Raw genomic sequence first — 18,924 nt, 5'->3', positions numbered from 1 at the left:
AAGGATTTTGCACCAGCTGGCACGGACACATGGACATTGTAGGTCCCACCCTTCATGACGTGGCCATCAACTCCTTGGACTCCCCAGTGGGCCAGCAATAATCACAACTAGAAAAGGCAACACAACTAATCCCTAGGAAACCCATCCCATCGAAAAGGTCTCCTTCTTGGGATTCTCACTGCTATAAATACCCCCTGTCCCATCAAGGAAAAGGTATTGAATTCTTACCTAACTAACCAGAACTTCTCACTCTAGACTCTCTCTCTACCTCAATCATCAATTGACTTGAGCGTCGGAGGGGGCGTTCTCGGAAAAACCCCTGGGGTGGTCTAACGTGTTTTGCAGGATTCCTGTGAACAAATACCCAACTCAGCAACCATATCTTTGGATTAGAGACTTGCTCAACACAGATCATTAACCTTAATTTCTAGACAGAAACATATATATATATTTTTTTGACAACGGCTAATAAAGAGTAAAGACGACTAGTCTACTGTTTCCTTGCTTTAGAGGCAAGAAAGTGAGCCTTTGACACTTCCTCTCTTTTCACTGTAACTCTTGAAATAAAATTAAGATTAGCTGATCTTTCCTTTATTTGAACTATAAGATTTCCAATTTCTACCTGCGTATTCGTTCTAGATATCAGAGTTTGAATGACTTCCAGACAATTACAGAACCAAATTCTCTACATATAAATTTCAACAACTATGAATGTAAAGAAAGATAAAAGGAAATCTCCACTCGACAATTCCAAAAACCCTAAATGGTAGTGTTGTAAGCTTGTAACTTGTAACCTCTAAATGACAAAATTAAGATCTTACTACTATATCAGGTGGTTAGTGTTTACATAGAGTTGAGTCAATAGAGTACAATATACAATCAGACACAGCTAACAAGTCATAAAGATATTATAGTTAAAAGATCAGTGGACCACTTAAACAATTCAACAAGTGGTGAAAAACACTTTTTCCAATATTATGGGGGTGTTCATATTACATGCATTCAAAGTGAGGAAATTTTGGCGTGTCAAATGACTTGAATTCCACATCATATCAGCATCAGCAGCTGTTATCATCAATGGTTGTACACACGGAAACAATGCATTCAATACAATATGAATTATATGATTCGACAAACATACAATCCCAATATTGCATAGAGTATTACATGTGACTTATAGTTGGCCTACTATGCCCAAAACAAAAGGCAACATTAATGTATTGTTATATACTTCGACATCTTTATTTACCTTAAAAATCAAGTGTATTATCATATTAGACACGATACTTTAGGATAATTCATTTTAGAAATAAAACTTGATTTTTTATATATATAAAAAAAGTCGAGTCGGATACTTTGACATTATATTTGAGTAGACAATTAATTTGTGTTAGAGTAACTTATATTGTTGGACCATTAAATTGCTTCATTATAAAGATTTTTTTCGAGAGAGTATTATAGAGATATTCTTACTCATAAAGAAAAGTTCAAGACTAAATTGTTTAATTTATGATAATATGTGAATTGGTCACAAGGTCGATGTTATTATATGTATTACTGGTTTTATTGATATTACTAGAGAGAACAAATTAAAGAAAATTATTGTTTGCGTAAACGTAATCCGTCATTATTATCTTAAATCGATAAAAATTCGAGACTAGTAAAAGGTAAACTTTGAATAGTTAGAAGAATCACAAATAGAATGTCTCTCTTTTTTGAATCAGTTTAAATTGACCAAATACCTATGAAATATTAAATGACTAACTAATTCATGCATGATTATATTTTGTGAACAAATTGATCAACATCGTAATACGTAGTTGGAAGAATCAACAAATTGAATTTTTCTCTCTTTTCTGAATAGTTTAAATTGACCAAATACATATGAATACTGAATGCCTAATTCATGCATGATTATATTTTATGAACAAATTGATCAACATCGTAATACGTAGGACGGTCGAGCTATTTGAAACTTACGGTGATTTGCCCACACATCGTTTTCATTATTCTTGATAAAACTTCCACATTAATAAACTATAAATCCACTAAAACTTCTTGAATCCTTACATAGTAACAAAAAATTATCAAAAAAGACGATCTAAATTTAATATAAAAATAAATTTTTTTCCTAAAAAAATTAACCTAGTCATCGAAAGAAATTAATCTAATTACTATTCGATTAATTTTCACTAAAAGAAAAATAATATCAAGTGTTTCAAAAGTATTGAGTTTGATACTATTACAAAATATTATTGTCGAATACACCCTTCACCCTAATTTTTATTGATACTTAATTGAAAATCATAGGTATATATTAAAATCCGTGAAAAATAAAAACAAAATAAGCCAGAATTATATATACATGACGACAAAAGAAGTTGTATTTCCATACATAAGGAGTAAAAACATTTACATTTCCTGAGAAATGAAAATAGTTACAAACAACATTATTTATTTACAATAATAACAATTTTCAAGCTTAAAACCACAACAAAATCATTTCCACATCCTAACACTATTTCACAGTCCAAAACCAGCCCTCAGTCTTCTCTTCAACTCCATCCTATACACATCAAGTAGAAAATAGAATTGTCAAGTTGGTAATTTTTCAAAGAGATAATTACAGATTTACAGTAAAGTAAAAGTTACTGAACTGAAAATAAGTTGCGGAAAACAGGCCCTTACCCCATGAGTTGCCTATCAAGGCTTGAAGAAGACAACATTCCTCTATTTTCTTCTGCTCTCCTTAAAAGGTAAGGAATGACCTCTTCCACTGGCCCAAAAGTTAAGTACTTGCTCACTTGAAAACCAGCATTTTTTAGGCCATAAGAAAGTGCCTCGGACATTCCATATAATTGAGCAAATTGTAGCCTTTCATGCTCCTTTCCTATCCCTAAATCTCTCGCTTTCGTTGCCGCCAATTTTCCTATTATTCATCAAAGTCATACACACAACAAATCAATACCCAAAAACATACCACAAGTGACAAATATAAAGCTCGAGTTTTAACGTTTCCAAAACTTTACCAACTAAAAATCGTTTAATTTTTACGGACCACTAGAAATGTGTCTAAGAATTTACCAACTAAACAGTTAAAGTTTATAAACCATCTAACAGACTTACACTGAAGAAACATAGTTTCAAATAATTCGGTTAATTGTCTAATACTTAGACGACTTGAGGGTGATATGTTCATGTTACCGTGACCAAAAATTGAACAACAGTTTGCTCATTAAAGGTACAATATAGGACATGTTACGTACCCGATTCGACATTATGAGTAGCAAGGACCACGGCACCGGACCCATCAACAATCTTATCAAGCATATAAGAAGCACAATCATTGTAACAATTGTGTGTATCTTGGATGGTATCATGAATAGGAGACTCAAACCCTAATGAATTAGCCAACTTGCTTTCACTAGACATATAAGCTCCTCTAACCAGCTTAAATCCCAAGGGTAAACCCATCTTCTCAGCTGCTTTAGTTGCCAAAAACAATCTCTCTTTTGCATCTTTTAAGTAAGCTTGAAGTGTCCCATACACAATTGGGGTACTATCTCCCAATTTGTTGTACTCAATGGCTGAATTATAAGTTAAATAATCGATCGCGGGTTGAATTTTGGTGTCCTCAGCATCAACTGTTATGGGTACATTAAGCTCTAAACATCTTTGACAAAGTTTAGTTAATCTTTCAAGGGTTAATTGAAGATCTTGTTCTTCTTTTGAGGTTAATGGGTCTGGTTTTTTAAGAGTGTGGTATAAAGGACTTGAATCAGAAAAAATTGGCAAAGTGTTTTGTTTCCAAGGGAGTTTAAATGATGGGTCTTGCTTTTCCCATCTCAACAAATCACTTATTCTCTCTAATAATTCCATTGGACAAATTGCACTTATCTTCACAATCACAAAGCTTACCTACAAAAAAAAAAAGCACCCACTTCAATTAGCTCAAATATAAAAGTGCTAACTAAAAATTAATAGTAAAAGAGAAGGAAACACATAGCACATTAATTTGGCAAATTTTATCTTGGTTTGGTTAAGGAACTTCTTTGGTATCATATTGCCTCCAATCCATGCCTAATCCATGCATCTTGGCTTGAAATAGTCTTTCGAATCGAAAATAATCTCTTAAATCGCTCCGAAATGACCTTCACCTTAAGTGAAAGATCTTAAACCATGTAAAAATGTCTCTTCACGAGCGACGTTGTAGAACTAGACGTCCATTAAACGATTCTGAACCACCTAATAATATCTTTTCACGAGCGTTGTAGTAGAATTAGACCTCCACCTTAAGTGAAAGGTCGTGTACCATGTAACAATCTTTTTTCACGAACGTTGTTGTAGAATCAGACCTCCACCTTAAGTGAAAGGTTCTGAACGATGCAACAATCTCCGCTGTAGTAGAATTTTGATGGTAGGCCCCATATAATTTTTGTTAGCATACATAAACCTGAAAACTTTACATAGCCCCCACAAAACCAGAGTTCGATAAATCTCTAACACTTAAATGACACAACTTTTCGTGTAACAAATATTGTTTGTGTTTCGTATAACAAATAAGAGAAAACTGTATAAACAATATTTGTTATATGAAAACTTGTATCTATGCCGTCGACCTGTTAGATGTTTATCATCCCTTACCAAAACCAAACATGCAAAACTACCAAACAATAAATCTAACCAAAGATGAATAAATAACATCTAAAACAACAATCAACCTAAAGTAGTTTAAATTATGAAAAACATATATACCTCAATATTAACAAGAAATTAAGAAATGAAAAACATAATTAAATTAAAAAAAATGGTAAAACATACCGAAGATGGAGGAAAGAACTTGGTTGATTCAATAGTGTTGAGAAATGTCTTGAAATTTTGATCACAAGATTCATTATCATAAGCATGTTCTAACCCATAAACCAACATTCCTCTTAATCCAGCATCATAAATTTTTTGAACCGTCTGACTTGTTTCAATTAAATCTTTTCCAGCAACAAATTGTTCATAAAAACTATGTTTAACTGACCCTAAAATTGCTTGACGAAAAACAGGAACTTCAAGCAATTTTGATCTCATAACCCAAATACCCATATCAACAACCGGATCAATTGATGCCATATTCAAATTAAACACTGATCTTATCAATTTTGTGGTAGAAAACGTTGAAAACAATTTCTGGGTATCATCAAAATTCACAATTGAACCATTTAAAATCTCGTTTTCGGGTTGTTTTACAACAAAAGAATCGGGTTTTTCATCGAAATTCAATGGTAAAACGGGTATACTTGAATTAGATGAACTCAAAGGCCTTGTAATTTGGCTAAATCTTTGAAAAAGCTTTTGTGTAACTCGGATGGCCATCAATTGGTAAAAATCCCCTGTTTTTTTCTTTTTTACCCTGTTTTTTTCCAACTTTTTTCTCTCTGTTTTTGTTATAATACAAAAGAAGTATGTAGAAAGTTTTTCTGGGTTTGTGAAGTGAAAGAAATGGTGTTTAAATAGAAGAGAAAATGAAGGGGGTAGTTGTTTTAAAATATTGACTAAAAAGACAGTTAAATTTGAGGTGTTTTTTATGTTTTCCAAAAATAAGAAATGTTAAACTGTTAAAAAGGGAAGAGAAAGTGTTGTTGATTTTTTAAATGCGATACACACGGTGTAAATTAAGTGCTAAATAAGGAATCTTTAGGTGTATTTAGAGAGAAGAGGATTCCATGAATCTTACGTAGCAGTGAATCAGAACATATATATCATCATTGCGTGGAATGTTCAATTTACTGTTCTGTTTACAGCTTTGAATTTATTGCCAATTGCCATGTAAACGGTAATTTCACTAAATTTTCGCATCTCAATATGGAAATTTGTTTTGTTCCAAAAAAAATTAAAAATAGTAAAAGTATTCAAAATTTTGCTAAACTAACTTAAATTATTACTACCTTCGTCCCATGTTAATTACTTGCAGCATTTTCTCTGTTTTTCTCTCATCTCCCACAAAACCCTACTTTTCAATATAGGGGCAGGGGTTACCGTCACACTTTGGGCGGTGGAAGCCTAAGCGTAAGTCCTTTTTTTTTTTTTCTTTTGTTACTAGTTTTTATGTTATTGTTTCTAATCAACTCTATACTCTTTTTAATAGGGAGTTTTTCTATCCATTTATTGGGTTTTATCTCTACTCATAATGAGAGTTTAGGGACTTTATTTTTCATTTTTTGTGTGATTCAAGAGATTGATTTATTGATTCAAATATGTGCAGGGTTGCAACAGGTCTCAGACTTTCGTTTACAATCACTTGAATTAGATTCATTTCTACTTCAAAACTACAATAGACGATATACCCCCTTGTAGAAGGATGTATCAGGCGGTGATGTGAAAAAAGAGGGGTTTTATAAGTGTTAGATCTTCTCAACTATCGTGGTTTTGCCATATATGCTTACTATGACATAACTTTAGTCATTGATAATTCTCATTTAACTATTAATAAAACATTGTGAAAAAATAATACGTTCAAAATATATATTGGAAAAATAATCATATAGCATTTAATTTGTATACTAACATACGATTTTATTATAATGAAAGAGATATATATATATATATATATATATAAACAGTGTAAAAATTAAACTAATCGCTATTAGAATCGCTAGTTTTGTCAAACATGTATGTATGGCCTGTTCTCTTCGGCATAAAACAACTGAACTAAACTGAACTGAAAATAAGCTGGGGAGAACAGGCCCGTAGTACCTCTATAGCTTGCAAACGTTATTAATTGACTTTTCCTTTATTGGTCGGTAAAGACATATTTTGGGACCTTCTAATAGTAGACCGACTTGCAACTTTGGGATAGTTGGAAGATTGGAACAGTAGGTGACCTTCAACTTGAAGTAAGTTATAGACTTATAGATAATCACAACTGCATGTGGTGCTGACTAAGATTTTCGTGTAATTTTAAATTATGGCATAAATTGTTAACATAATAAAGAAAAAAATGGACGGTCCAAAATTAAGGGGTACGCAATATTAAGGGAATTCTTTTATATTCTTTTCTTAAGTATATAAAATGATATCTTTGCATATGGCAATTAGTCAGGGATGATTAGTGTGATTCGGTTACCCCACCACAAAAAAAAGAATGTTATCTTTAAGCATACATCCATTTATTAACATTTTTCTCCCAATGAAGTTGGATTCTATATTTCTGTCGAAATTTGGTAAATATCCTTTTTTTTTTTTTTTGTGTCACGTGACTTAATTTTTTAAAAAAAAATACTTAAACAAACGGTTAACATGTGTAGTACTTAGGGTTCGTTTGGCTGAAATTGGGAAGTATAACTTCTCATGAGGCCATAAATTTGTATTGCTCTTGAAATTTTGTTTCCTAAGAAGTACGTATTTTTTGTTTGGTTGAACATGGGAAATTATATTTTTCATGAGAATTTTCACTTATCTCGGGAGATCGAGGTAAGTTACTTCATCCATTTTATAGGAAATAGAATTTCCTAGTAAGTTCTACTTCCCATGTTTTTGTCAACCAAACAACAACACATATATTTACTTCATATATAGGAATTTTAATTTCCCATGCATTTGAAGGTTAACCAAACAAGTTAGTTGTTTCTTTTTCTTTTTGACAGGAAAAAATGATTTAGATAGTCAAACAACACTTACAATCAATTCCTGAAAAAACCAAAATTCGAACAAAAATATACTTCCATTAGAATTAGATACATCACATATTTGATTAACTTTCGCTAATGTATAGTCGTTTGGGTGAAAATACTTCCATGGTCTTTTAGATTATTATAGAGAATAGAGATTGTTAGATATTCCTTCTTCATTAGACGAACAAAAAAAGAAATTAACCACCCTAAAATAAATACCATGATATACTTATTGGAAGCAATTAAATGAGTTTTTGAGACTTATTATCGGTTCCACGCTAGTGGAAGTTCATATAAAGATTCACAATTAAGACCAAGAAGAAAAAAGATGAGAGAGAAAGAGAAATAAGGTTAGAGAATTAAGGAAAAACTTAGCGTTATGGGTATTGATTCATTGTTAAATTCTCTCAACAGTTTGGTAGTTGATTCATTGATTCATTGTTAAATTCATTGTTATAAAATAATTATAAAGTAATTTCACATATTATATTTCTCCTATTAGATTTTTATTGTATGTTACTTCAATATTATAGTGTTAGAAAACTATCACAATTTATTAATTAAATAAGTCATTATCAATTTGTGTAAATTTTTAACATGAATTTCTCACCACATTCTAGCGTAATTATCTCTATTTTACGAAATTGTAGGATGTTACGATCCTACAATCCGATCCTACCAACCTTACGATCCAAAGTAAGATTTCGATCATGATAACATTGTTGAGACATGTTTGAAGACTCATGGGCCAATGCATGGGTTTGTAAGAATTAATTATATATAAATATGTATCCCGAAATCCAATATTAGAAGTAAAAAAAGGTCTATAGCTTATAGGTCATTGGGCTAGAAAATTTAAGCAAATTCCTTATTTTGTACTTTCAAAATGAACCTAAACTGATTAGTACTAAATCAAGATGAATTGGATTAATCAAAATTTCTTTCAAATAGATGAAATTGGACCAAATTCAAATGGAAAACCAAACTTCCACTTATGATGCTAGTGATTCACTAGTAATGAAGCATAGAAAGTACACTATGGAGTACGGAGCAATAGTCTAGAGCCTAAAAGGACAAAGAAAAAAGTTGCAACAAAAGGGTAATGCTTGTCTATATGATTCATAATAAAACAAAAAAATTTTTTTTTGAGGGGAATAGAACAAAAAATTTACTAAGCATATTTAGTTATTTACCATCTATATAAATATATTTAAAAAACAAATCTAAATAAGGAACGGTGCTACGTAGCGCTATCCCTAAATGAGTTTTTAGTTCATGTAACCCATGTACAAGAAAAAAAATTAAAAATTACATATTATAGTTTTTGATCCTATGACCTCAAGTTCAATACTAAAGTTTTAACTAGTAGACCAAGTTGTATTTAATATTATCAGTTTAAAGTATAATATTAATAAATGTAATTCTTTCTTACCCGGAGCATAGCTTTGGCTTAATAACTACTCCCTCCGTCCCATAATATAGTGCCTACTTCATTTTTGGCAGGTCAAACTTTAAAATCTTTGACCAAATATTCTCATATGTATATATAAAAAAAACATATTTATGTAGGATCTTGTTAGATTCGTCCTCAATGTGTAGTTTCATAATATCAACTTTTTATATTTTTATTTAGGGTTATGTTATATTGCTATATACAGCCCTTAGGGTTGCATATAAGACATAAATACAATGCTTAAAATAGAATTTAGTTGTAAATTTATGACAAAAATTTGCATTAATCTATGTAATAAATGATCAGTTAATGCTTGTTTTTTCCATTTTTAGCTTTTTATATGCAGCCCTTAGGGCTGCATTTAGCTTTTTCCTTTTATTAATACAAATAGATATTAAAAGTTAAAATTATGTCTTGGAGACTGTAATATACGACTGAGTAGTTAGAACTTTGAAGCATATGAAAATGAGTAATGTATGACTAGGATAGTGATAGTCCAATTGAATATTGTCTGTATCTGGCACAGTTGGGCTTGGGAATGCAATTCCAGCTGGGAGTCACTGCTATTAAGCACAATAAATCCTACTAGTTCCTAGATGTTACTGTCATTATTTATTACTACTACTCCACTTCTGACTTGTGACCACGCTTTTATTAGGAGCTTGTTTTGGCAACCAACCGTTTGAGTCTTTTATGGGACTCAAACGGGGGTAATTTGGTCATTTTAAGACTTGAAAATTTCACGCGCGTGTTGTTTGGTACCAATGCTAGGTTAGATTGGTACCATTGTCCGAAAATTTTGATACCAAAGTAAAGTTGCTTGGTACCAATCCTGATAACAATGTAATACCAATACCAGGTTATAATGGTACCATTGTGTAACTTTTTGAGTATTTGAGTCTTTTTTGGACTCAAACAGTTGGTTACCAAGCCTTTCTCCTTTTATTAGTGCTAACTGCTAATTGAAGTTTTTACCACCTGCTACTAAATTTGAGGTGTTTTCGTTAATGCCAAGAAAGTGAAATAGGACAGTGTCCAAGTAGTACTAGATCATGGCATCATTCATTCAAGTCACTGAGTCTGAAATAGCGTCAAAATTGCACTAATGGAGACAGAACCCATTACAATTACATATCAATTATCAATAGTGCTGGATGGAGCCGCTCTATCTTTAAAATGAACTGAATTAAAACTGTGAGAGAAAAGTACTTAAATTAAATCGAAATCGAACAAATCAACCGAAAGAACAGTGCCGAAGTAGGAAAATCCAATAAATTTATCTCATTCCCAAATATCATGCATTTATGCAATCATTTGTATGTTTTTTTTTTTTTTAATTTAGCTAAATTATTATACAGTCACGACTCAAGTTAGGAATAGAAGAGCTCAAACTTTCCATATTTCAGTGAATATTAAACAGCTTAAGCTCACGTCAAAAAAAAAAAACTACTACCTGTGGTTTTTTTACTTGCAACACTTTCCTAAAAGGAAAATAATTAATTACTTGCAACACTTTCCACTTTTGCTTTTCCTTTCTCTCTCTTCAATCATGAAATCCGCTCTTTTTTTCCTCTCTACCTCTCTCCTACCCAAATTTTGCATTGGAGTTGATGAAAAAAAAAATTTTGCAAGCAAAAAAAAACAGAGGAAGTAGCTTAATGTGATACGAAGAAGATTAATTAGACCTCAGTCCTCACAAAAGAAAATGATTAATTAGCCACTATATGCATGCATTCATGGCCAGTGGGCCGACCCAAAATAGACCTCCATGTAATTAGGACTGGCCTTAAGCAGAATGACTTATGTCCAATTCCTATTTTGAGACTGAGCCCATGGGCTACCTGCCTCTTCACCATTTCAAGCCCGGTTATCATCTGAGCTGGCCCATATCGGACCGAACCAGGCAGCTCCACTGCTATGAACTGGCCTAAGAGTATGTACAATGGGGCTCTCCAACTAGCTCTCCAACTAGCTCTCCAAGGAGAGAGAAAATAGAGAGCCACCTCTTACCCAACAATGGGGATCTTAGGTGTGTCTTGGGTGTCTCTCCATGGAGACACTTTGCCAAAGGGCTCTTGGGGGAGATACCATTTGGGTTGATGGAGAGATGGCTCTCCAATGTGTGGGACCCATTTTTTATTGTAATTACTTCAATTCTTTTTTCTTCATGCAACCATTTAATGATCTTTTCTATAAAAATTAAAAAAAAGATGGTAATAATTATTATGCCAACAAGTATAATTTTCCTTTATCTATAAAATGAGCCTAATATTGGATATTTAAAAATTAGTTTTTCATGTTGTAGGTTAATTCTTCATTCCATGCCAAATTTATGAAAATTAAATATTAGCACTCATAATTATATTGTTTTTTAAAAATTCTACTTTGCTTAAATTATGAAAAAGATTAATTTGTAATTATATTTAATTTACATGAATAACTTAATTTATATAACTTTGATCATAATATGAAATGAGGTTCATTTATTGACATGGGGACACAAAATAATGAAAAGTTGAATGGAGAGCTCTTTAAAGGGTTTTATTGTTGTTGGGTGTTTTTAGACATGGCTCTTGAGAGTAGCTTGAAGAGAGAGAATAGGAGAGAGAGTGTGGAGAGCTAGTTGGAGAGACACCAACCATTGTACATGCTCTAAAGCAAAGTTTTCTGCTGTAAGAGTTAATTAACATCATGGTATGTATAAAGATCCATCACCATCCGGAGAGAGCGAGATCAAAGAACTGTGCATCGCACTTTCAAAAAATGTGACAACAAATATAACCATTACCAAAATTATAATTACAGTATCATGAACTTAATGTTTGATACCCCAATGGCCCCTGAAATCCTTCAGTTTTTGAGTCGGATTTTCCCATAATAGATGGCATCCAAGGGAATAATTTCCCAAGCTCCTTGCTAATTATATTTGAAGTTCTTTGCTTATTGTTGATCCCAAACTTTGCCCTTTCTACGCCTTCCATTATATCTTCTCTCGACACCACTTCTCCACCTATATTTCCAACCAAATTAATTCGAAACTTTAAAAAACAATTCTAGCATTAATTTGAAAAACTGAAACGATTCGACATGGAGATTCTAGGTCTGGAAATTCAGGTCATCTTACAAACTGCAAAGAATACTCTCAAGCACAACTTACAAGCCATTATTAGTTCAGCAAGTAATAGTTTTATTATAACGGGGTCATAGTATTTCTATTTCTTTTACTACTATAACGCATTTAATAAAATTTTGTGTAAAGATGTTGAGGTTCTAACCTCTGCGTGCAGCAAGTAATGCGGCTTCATTGACAATGTTAGCGAGATCAGCACCAACAAGACCGTGGGTGAGGGACGCAACAAGGTTGCAGATAAGCTGCTTGTCTTCCTCAAGAGGAACATCTCTTAAATGCACAGCCAGTATCTTTCTCCTTCCTTCTTCATCTGGTTCTCCCACAAGAACTTTCCTAGAGAAGCGACCAGGACGACAAAGAGCCTCGTCTAATGCTTCAGGTCTGTTTGTTGCAGCAATAACAATTACTTTTGTATCTGACTCAAACCCATCCATTTCTGTGAGCAACTGCCAGCCAAAAAAGCTCATATTTCAGTCTGGTACACTTGGGTTAGCAGCAATATCCCAAAAAAATGGTCAGGACAATAGAGCAAAGAATGACAGGTACACCTTAAAGAATCAGGGAAACCGAGCCATTCACATAAAACAATTAAGAAAGCCTTAGGATTTATTTTCCCCCTCTATTTTTTTTCAACAATTCTGTTTTAGTTAGCTAAATTATTGTCCCGTGATTTTAGTGGGGGTATGTCTGTAACTTCACTTCTTGTAGGACCCATGCCACGTCTATCTCTTGTTTAGCTAATATTTAGCCAAATAGAGTTTTTCTTTCAACAAGACGCATCCATGGACAAGACAGTTACCTGGTTGAGTGTTTGATCACGTTCATCGTTGAAACTTCTACCACGCTTTCCTCCAACAGCATCAAGTTCATCAATAAATATAATGGATGGTGAAGATTTCCTCGCAACTTTGAAAAGGTCTCTAATACGTGCAGCTCCTCTTCCAACAAACAACTCCACGAACTCACTGGCAGATACAGAGAAGAATGGTACACCAGCTTCTCCAGCTACAGCACGGGCTAATAAGGTTTTTCCTGTTCCAGGAGGACCTACTAGCAGAACGCCTCGTGGTAACCTTGCTCCTAATTTGTTATAGTTGATAGCACCTTGCAAGCACATTACTATCTAAAAAGAAGAAATCTGTAAGTCAGAGAGGTCAATGACAACATAGATTTAAGAAAAGAAACTGACAGATAATTCAAAGCATATCCAAAACCTAAAAGCAGAAAGGTGCAACTGTGCAAACAAACAAGAAATATGAGAAGAACCCTAACATTCTACCAAAATCATTAATCATACATGCATAACCTAAATCATGCATTTGTTGAATTGCCTTCATGTGTGACAACACACTCCCCAACCTCAAAAATCAGAACATGATAAGACCACTAAGGCCCAAAGGCAGCAGCATTGCTCGACTCAGGACAATGAGACACGATTATGACTAGCATAAATGAAAGCGCTTTATAGTTGGATGTGGGAAATATAATAACTAAAAACCAAAGATTCTATAGAACTATAAACTTGCGTACAAAACCATATGCTGGCCTCTTGATTCTTCATGACAGAAAGAAACACAGCATTATCCTAGGCTCCTAACATGGATTTCGGTGTTGGCAGAGTCTACAAAGGTCCCCTTCATACTGGTGAATATGACAGTCTATATGAAAAAAACCAAGGGACATGAATTGTGTTAGATATAGAACAGGTAAATAGGATGAAAAGATCATGAGTTTGCCATATGGTTTGGACACTTGGTGAAGGACGCAAAGAATGTGGAAAGGATGAAAAGCATTAAATGGTCTTTATGGGGAGCGAAAACAATCAGATGCACACAGCGCTCCTGATATTTGCTGATGAGGAATCATAAAGGGATTCTTAAGACATAAAGAGGCTCATCTCCAATTATCTTCAACAACCCTGGCTGGCCTCTGGAAAGGTCCCATATGCATGTACTCCACATTTCATCAATTCCACTTTAGATTTCTCAAATGTTTCCACAGGGAGAATGAATAGCTGAGCTGCATCTGGTGTATTGTAAGGAATTTGCCTTATTCAAACCAAAATGAAATTTCGTGCACAAAAAGGTCCACCAAGATCATCATGGATTTGTTATGATCCTTCAAATGGCTATGAAGGACATATAGCTTTCAAATGCGGGATCTGCAAAAAACATCCAATTCCTAGCCTTGAGGTTGGAGGAATGGAGTCTATGTTTCCAACTTCATATTAGGTGCTTGTGGTTTCTTTTTGAGTTGAATACCCAATTTCTAGCCAAACTTTAGGCTTGAGTTCCTGAGGGGTTGGCTTCCCCTATTTCTCTAGAGTCTAGTCCCTGTGGGCTTCAAGGGTCAACTAAGGAAAAAAGGGGTTAGTATATGGGACTAGATCCAAACTTCATCATACATAGGGCTATGAAACCTAGGAGACTTCATTTTGTTTGGCTTGCCTTTTCATCAATAGAAAAGATCTTCTGTTAATAGGGATAATAGGAAGAGAGAATGAGTGGGACACACAAGAGGAGAAGAACCCTCATTTTCTAACCCTGGTATATCTATCTGCAACCAGGATACGTTAGTGTCTCATTGTCGGGTAGCATTTACCGCCAATAAGGGTAAACTTCGTTGTATGCCAAATAATGAGTTAGAGAGGCTAGTTACACACCTGAGGGATAACTCAAGTATTTGGTTGTCAAAGTTTCTACCATAATCAACCCCAAGAGAAAGTAACAGAACCAAACCCCAACTAAAGGTAACAAGACTTTTCGATTTTGTGTCTCAAAGTTTGTACCATAATAAACCCCTAGAAAAAGTAATTCCCTAACACAAACCTCCCCGCCCTTTGACATATTTTCTCCATTACTCCTAGTTGCTCCTTTTGCTGTCAAAAAGAAAATGAAAGCAGTTTCATAAATCTGCTGCCAGCATGCCATAGACTTCACTGCATGCTGACCTTCCTATGTCCCTTGTTTGTCCCTCAGCCAAAAGAGCAAAAACATATATTTTCATGAACAATTCGTAAGGAGTTCTATTTTTCCTAAGAAATTCAGTTTTTTCCCTTTCTTAAACTTTTTTACCAAATGGGAAGCACAGTAGTCATAGTCACCAATTAGACACATACACCAAGGATCAGCCACCAGCCAAACCAGTTCACTACTTCACTTGACTGTTAACTGCAAAAAATCACAAGTTCTTCTACAACTTTCCAGCAATGTATAGTACTATTAGCTGATTTAGTTAGTACTTCTGCCCCATCAATCCATCATCAAAACGAAATCAGCATAAAATCATGCAAAATAAGGCATCTCCTTTAACATAATTACAGCTTACTACATCAATGCCGGAAAAAGCAGACCTGTTCAAAACATTGTTGAGAATTTTCAGCTTTCTGATCACATGCATGTACTACATGCAAATAAATTTTGTTTTATTATGACCAAGTGCAAAGAACCCATCTACCGGTTGTCTATATGCAAAAAGGAAGGGCAGGGAACTCAAGTCAGGAAAAAATGTGAGAGTCGGTTGCAAAAGGGTAAGGTGGGAATTCCAAAAATACTCAGTTACCTTAACTTTGTCAACCAGAAAAAGGGAAAAAATGTAACTAAAGTGAGAGGAACCTAGTAAGAGAATTTATCCTTGTAGTGAGAGACTTTCCTTTGAGAGAACCTCAGTCCTCTCAAAAGATTAGGGGTTGAATTGATGAACTACACTGATGTTATCAAATACAACAATTATGCTTCAGCTCTAATTCCTCTTATTACATTTAATTTGCTGTTTCTCACCTGAATTCTTAGCAGCAAGCTCTTTACCGGTTATGTATTTTCATGTTCTTCTTCCTTCAAAGAAAGTGGATAAAGGTTCTGAAGTTCAAACTTCAAATTAGCCACTCTGCGAACTCCCACATATAAGGGACTGCATATTGAATACAGATTAACTCCAAACTAAGTCAAAGTTTTTTCATAATTTATAAGCTTATTATCCTATTAAACACATCAGCTTTTGCATCAATAGATGACCGATCATGTAAAAACTCCTTTCTAAATGTATAATTATGTCTACGCAGACCCTTCAGTTATGTCACAGCCCAGATTAAGAAGATACTAAAATCCTTATCTTACAAGGGTGCAGGTGTTGCATGCAAAAGGGGATAACACATGAAGAGACGTTTCAGCAGTTTATTTCATACTTTGTCTCATAATTGCAAGTCACGAAAAGCTCCTACCAATGGATAAAGAGCAAGTATGGCTTTTGAAATCTTTTTCTCCATTTTCACTCCTCACTGTTTTTAACCTCTCATACACCTCCACACAACCTGGATGTACACAATCTAGCATATGCACACGCAGAGGGATAATGTTTGAGTTTGTATGCAATTTTGCTAGGAAAATTCCATACTAATGCCCATCAAATTCTACAGGATTGTTCATGCCAAGGCTTGGAAGTTCCATCAATGAGAGTATACTTTGCCATAATTTGAACATAGAATTTGACATCAATTGATCTTCCGTTTTATCTTCCAAAAGATGAATTCTCTCATCTAAGATACCAGAGATTATAAACTACTGAATAAAAAGAAGCTTTCTGGTTGTCCCATATACTCAAATCACCTTGTAAAGCTGAAGCCTCTAATTCCAAAAACTGAGTTGGTCTATATTGAGAAAAGCATAGGTGATTGTCTATTTTCAATAATCAACATATATCACTAATTCAAGCCTTCAAAGGATAAACAAAGGTAACATGGACAGCAGAAATAGGAAAAGAGTCCTTATCAGCGACAAAGAGCAGAGCAATCAGGGTCAACATTTTTCTGTCTCATGAATGTATATTGCGTTAAAAGTTGGAAGGTAAAATATCATACCTCCATGAGTTCAACTTTCGCAGTATCAACGCCTTCTACATCATCAAAGCTAACAGTCTGACTACTAGGCTTTCGTTTCTTTGCAGGACCATTAGAAGCATATAGTTGACGATAAAGCAGCCACATTAGTGGAGTCAACGGTATCCATAATGTGAAGATAGTAAGCAAAATACTCCTCATTGCCATTAGCGCTGACTGAGGTGCTGAACTGTATGTGATACCCTTTTCTCTCATCATACCTAAGAGAAAGCTTTCATCATGATCAACCTTTCTTGTAGCATACTGCCACTCAGGAACAGCAGATTTTTTCCTCACACTTTTTGCAGGAACACCTGTGTCCCTAACTTGAGCAGTAACCTCAACCGCCACAGCAACTCCACCTTCTACATTCTCAACCACATTCTCAGCCTGTTCATACTCCGAACCCGGATTTCCTTCCTCCAAATGAACAGATTCAACATTCTGAAGCTTAGTATTGAAGTATATCCTACGAGATCCTTCCTCAAAAAGAACTTTCGTAGCAGACCCGCTTTGGATGCTCGTAACCAAATCCGAATAAGGAACAATTTTCGGAGATGGAATCGACATTAGCTTCATAAACAAATAACAAACTCCTAGAGCAAAAGAAATAGAAGTGACTAGTGTGACTTTCTTCATATGCTTTCTCAAAAACATCCCAAAATCATTTAAAGCTGATCGAATCGACACCCTTCTCAATCTTGTTGACAATAACCTCAATCTAGGCCTTAATCTTAAAGAAAACTTCCTCTTTACATCAACAGATTCCCTATCCTCTAAATGAGCAACTTTATTCTTTTCACTTGCATCACTTATTGTCCTCACTTTACTACAACAAACCACCTCACGCAAAGAATTTGTACTATAAATTTGAGACTTTGATGAACAGAAAGAAGCACAACCATGTCTGAACAACACACATCTATCAAAAGATTTAGCTCTCAACGCATAAAATCTATAATTTTGTGGGTTGCTTACCAACCCACTATTAGAAATCAGGCAAAATGATGACATTTTTGCTATGTTAATACTTAATAGTGGAAAACTACAAAAATTGACCCATTAAAACTAGGGTTTTCTTTACTAAAAATCAGAACCCAATGCTCAAATTTATTGCTAATCACAGTACCAATCAAGTTGAAATCCAATAATCTCAACCATAGTTTAAAGCTTTTGCAGCATAAGGTAAGGTAAGGTAAGGTGTATATATTAACAACAAAAAATCGATCTTTATTTATTTTTTGTGGTTGCGCAAGAAATAGAAGATTGTTACCTCGTATATGCCCAGAAAAGTGAAGAGAGTTGAACTAGAATATCTTAGATTAGTAGAAACTAGAGAAGTAGTTGTTTCAACGTTTGGGGATAAGAATAGTTCTTGGGATACACTTTGCTTTCTTAAACCTGTTTTGGTAATTGCCTGAGCCCTGAGAAGTGAGAACTGGTAATAAAACCCAAGGAGTAACCGAGTAAGTCTCGTGCGGATATTTTTGATAGGATAGATTATATTCCGGAGCGATTATAGGTCTAATAATGAGACACCAATACTTTCTCGTCTCTAATGTTTGATATCTTTTTGTAGTAAAGGAAGAGAAGAGAAAAGAATGTAATTGTAGTTTCTGTTTAGTATAATTGGTGGATTTGAGAGTAATCACATGTTTGGTTGTCGTTAGTAAAGGAAATGAAAGGAATGAAATAAAGAAAACATAGATAAAAGCTTGTTAGCTTTCTTTCCTGTCAAATTCCTCTGATTTTAAGAGGAAAGGAAGCAAGGATTTAAGAGTATTTTTTTTTTCTCCCACTTCCTATC

The 18,924-nt window shown here is 34.1% G+C and overlaps 2 protein-coding genes across 2 annotated transcripts; both read right to left on the bottom strand.

The window, feature by feature from the left end:
- Positions 1-2,366: 2,366 nt before the first annotated feature.
- On the bottom strand, positions 2,367-5,591 carry LOC104905171 (proline dehydrogenase 2, mitochondrial). Its single transcript, XM_010693624.4, has 4 exons — positions 4,822-5,591; positions 3,267-3,918; positions 2,689-2,929; positions 2,367-2,566 (listed from the first exon to the last, which is right to left on the bottom strand). The coding sequence occupies exons 1-4, from the start codon at positions 5,362-5,364 to the stop codon at positions 2,524-2,526; spliced, it is 1,479 nt and encodes a 492-aa protein (XP_010691926.1). The 5' UTR covers positions 5,365-5,591; the 3' UTR covers positions 2,367-2,523.
- Positions 5,592-11,793: 6,202 nt separating this feature from the next.
- LOC104905181 (probable inactive ATP-dependent zinc metalloprotease FTSHI 3, chloroplastic) lies at positions 11,794-18,569 on the bottom strand. Its single transcript, XM_010693635.4, has 4 exons — positions 17,100-18,569; positions 13,044-13,367; positions 12,390-12,690; positions 11,794-12,124 (listed from the first exon to the last, which is right to left on the bottom strand). Exons 1-4 carry the CDS (start codon positions 18,129-18,131, stop codon positions 11,922-11,924), a joined length of 1,860 nt encoding a protein of 619 aa, XP_010691937.1. The 5' UTR covers positions 18,132-18,569; the 3' UTR covers positions 11,794-11,921.
- Positions 18,570-18,924: the final 355 nt, after the last annotated feature.

Source organism: Beta vulgaris, chromosome 2 (genome assembly GCF_026745355.1).
Source record: "Beta vulgaris subsp. vulgaris cultivar EL10 chromosome 2, EL10.2, whole genome shotgun sequence".
Taxonomy (NCBI): Eukaryota; Viridiplantae; Streptophyta; class Magnoliopsida; order Caryophyllales; family Amaranthaceae; genus Beta; species Beta vulgaris.
The sequence above is the reverse complement of the archived record's forward strand: the minus strand, read 5'-3'. Positions and strand labels throughout refer to the sequence as shown.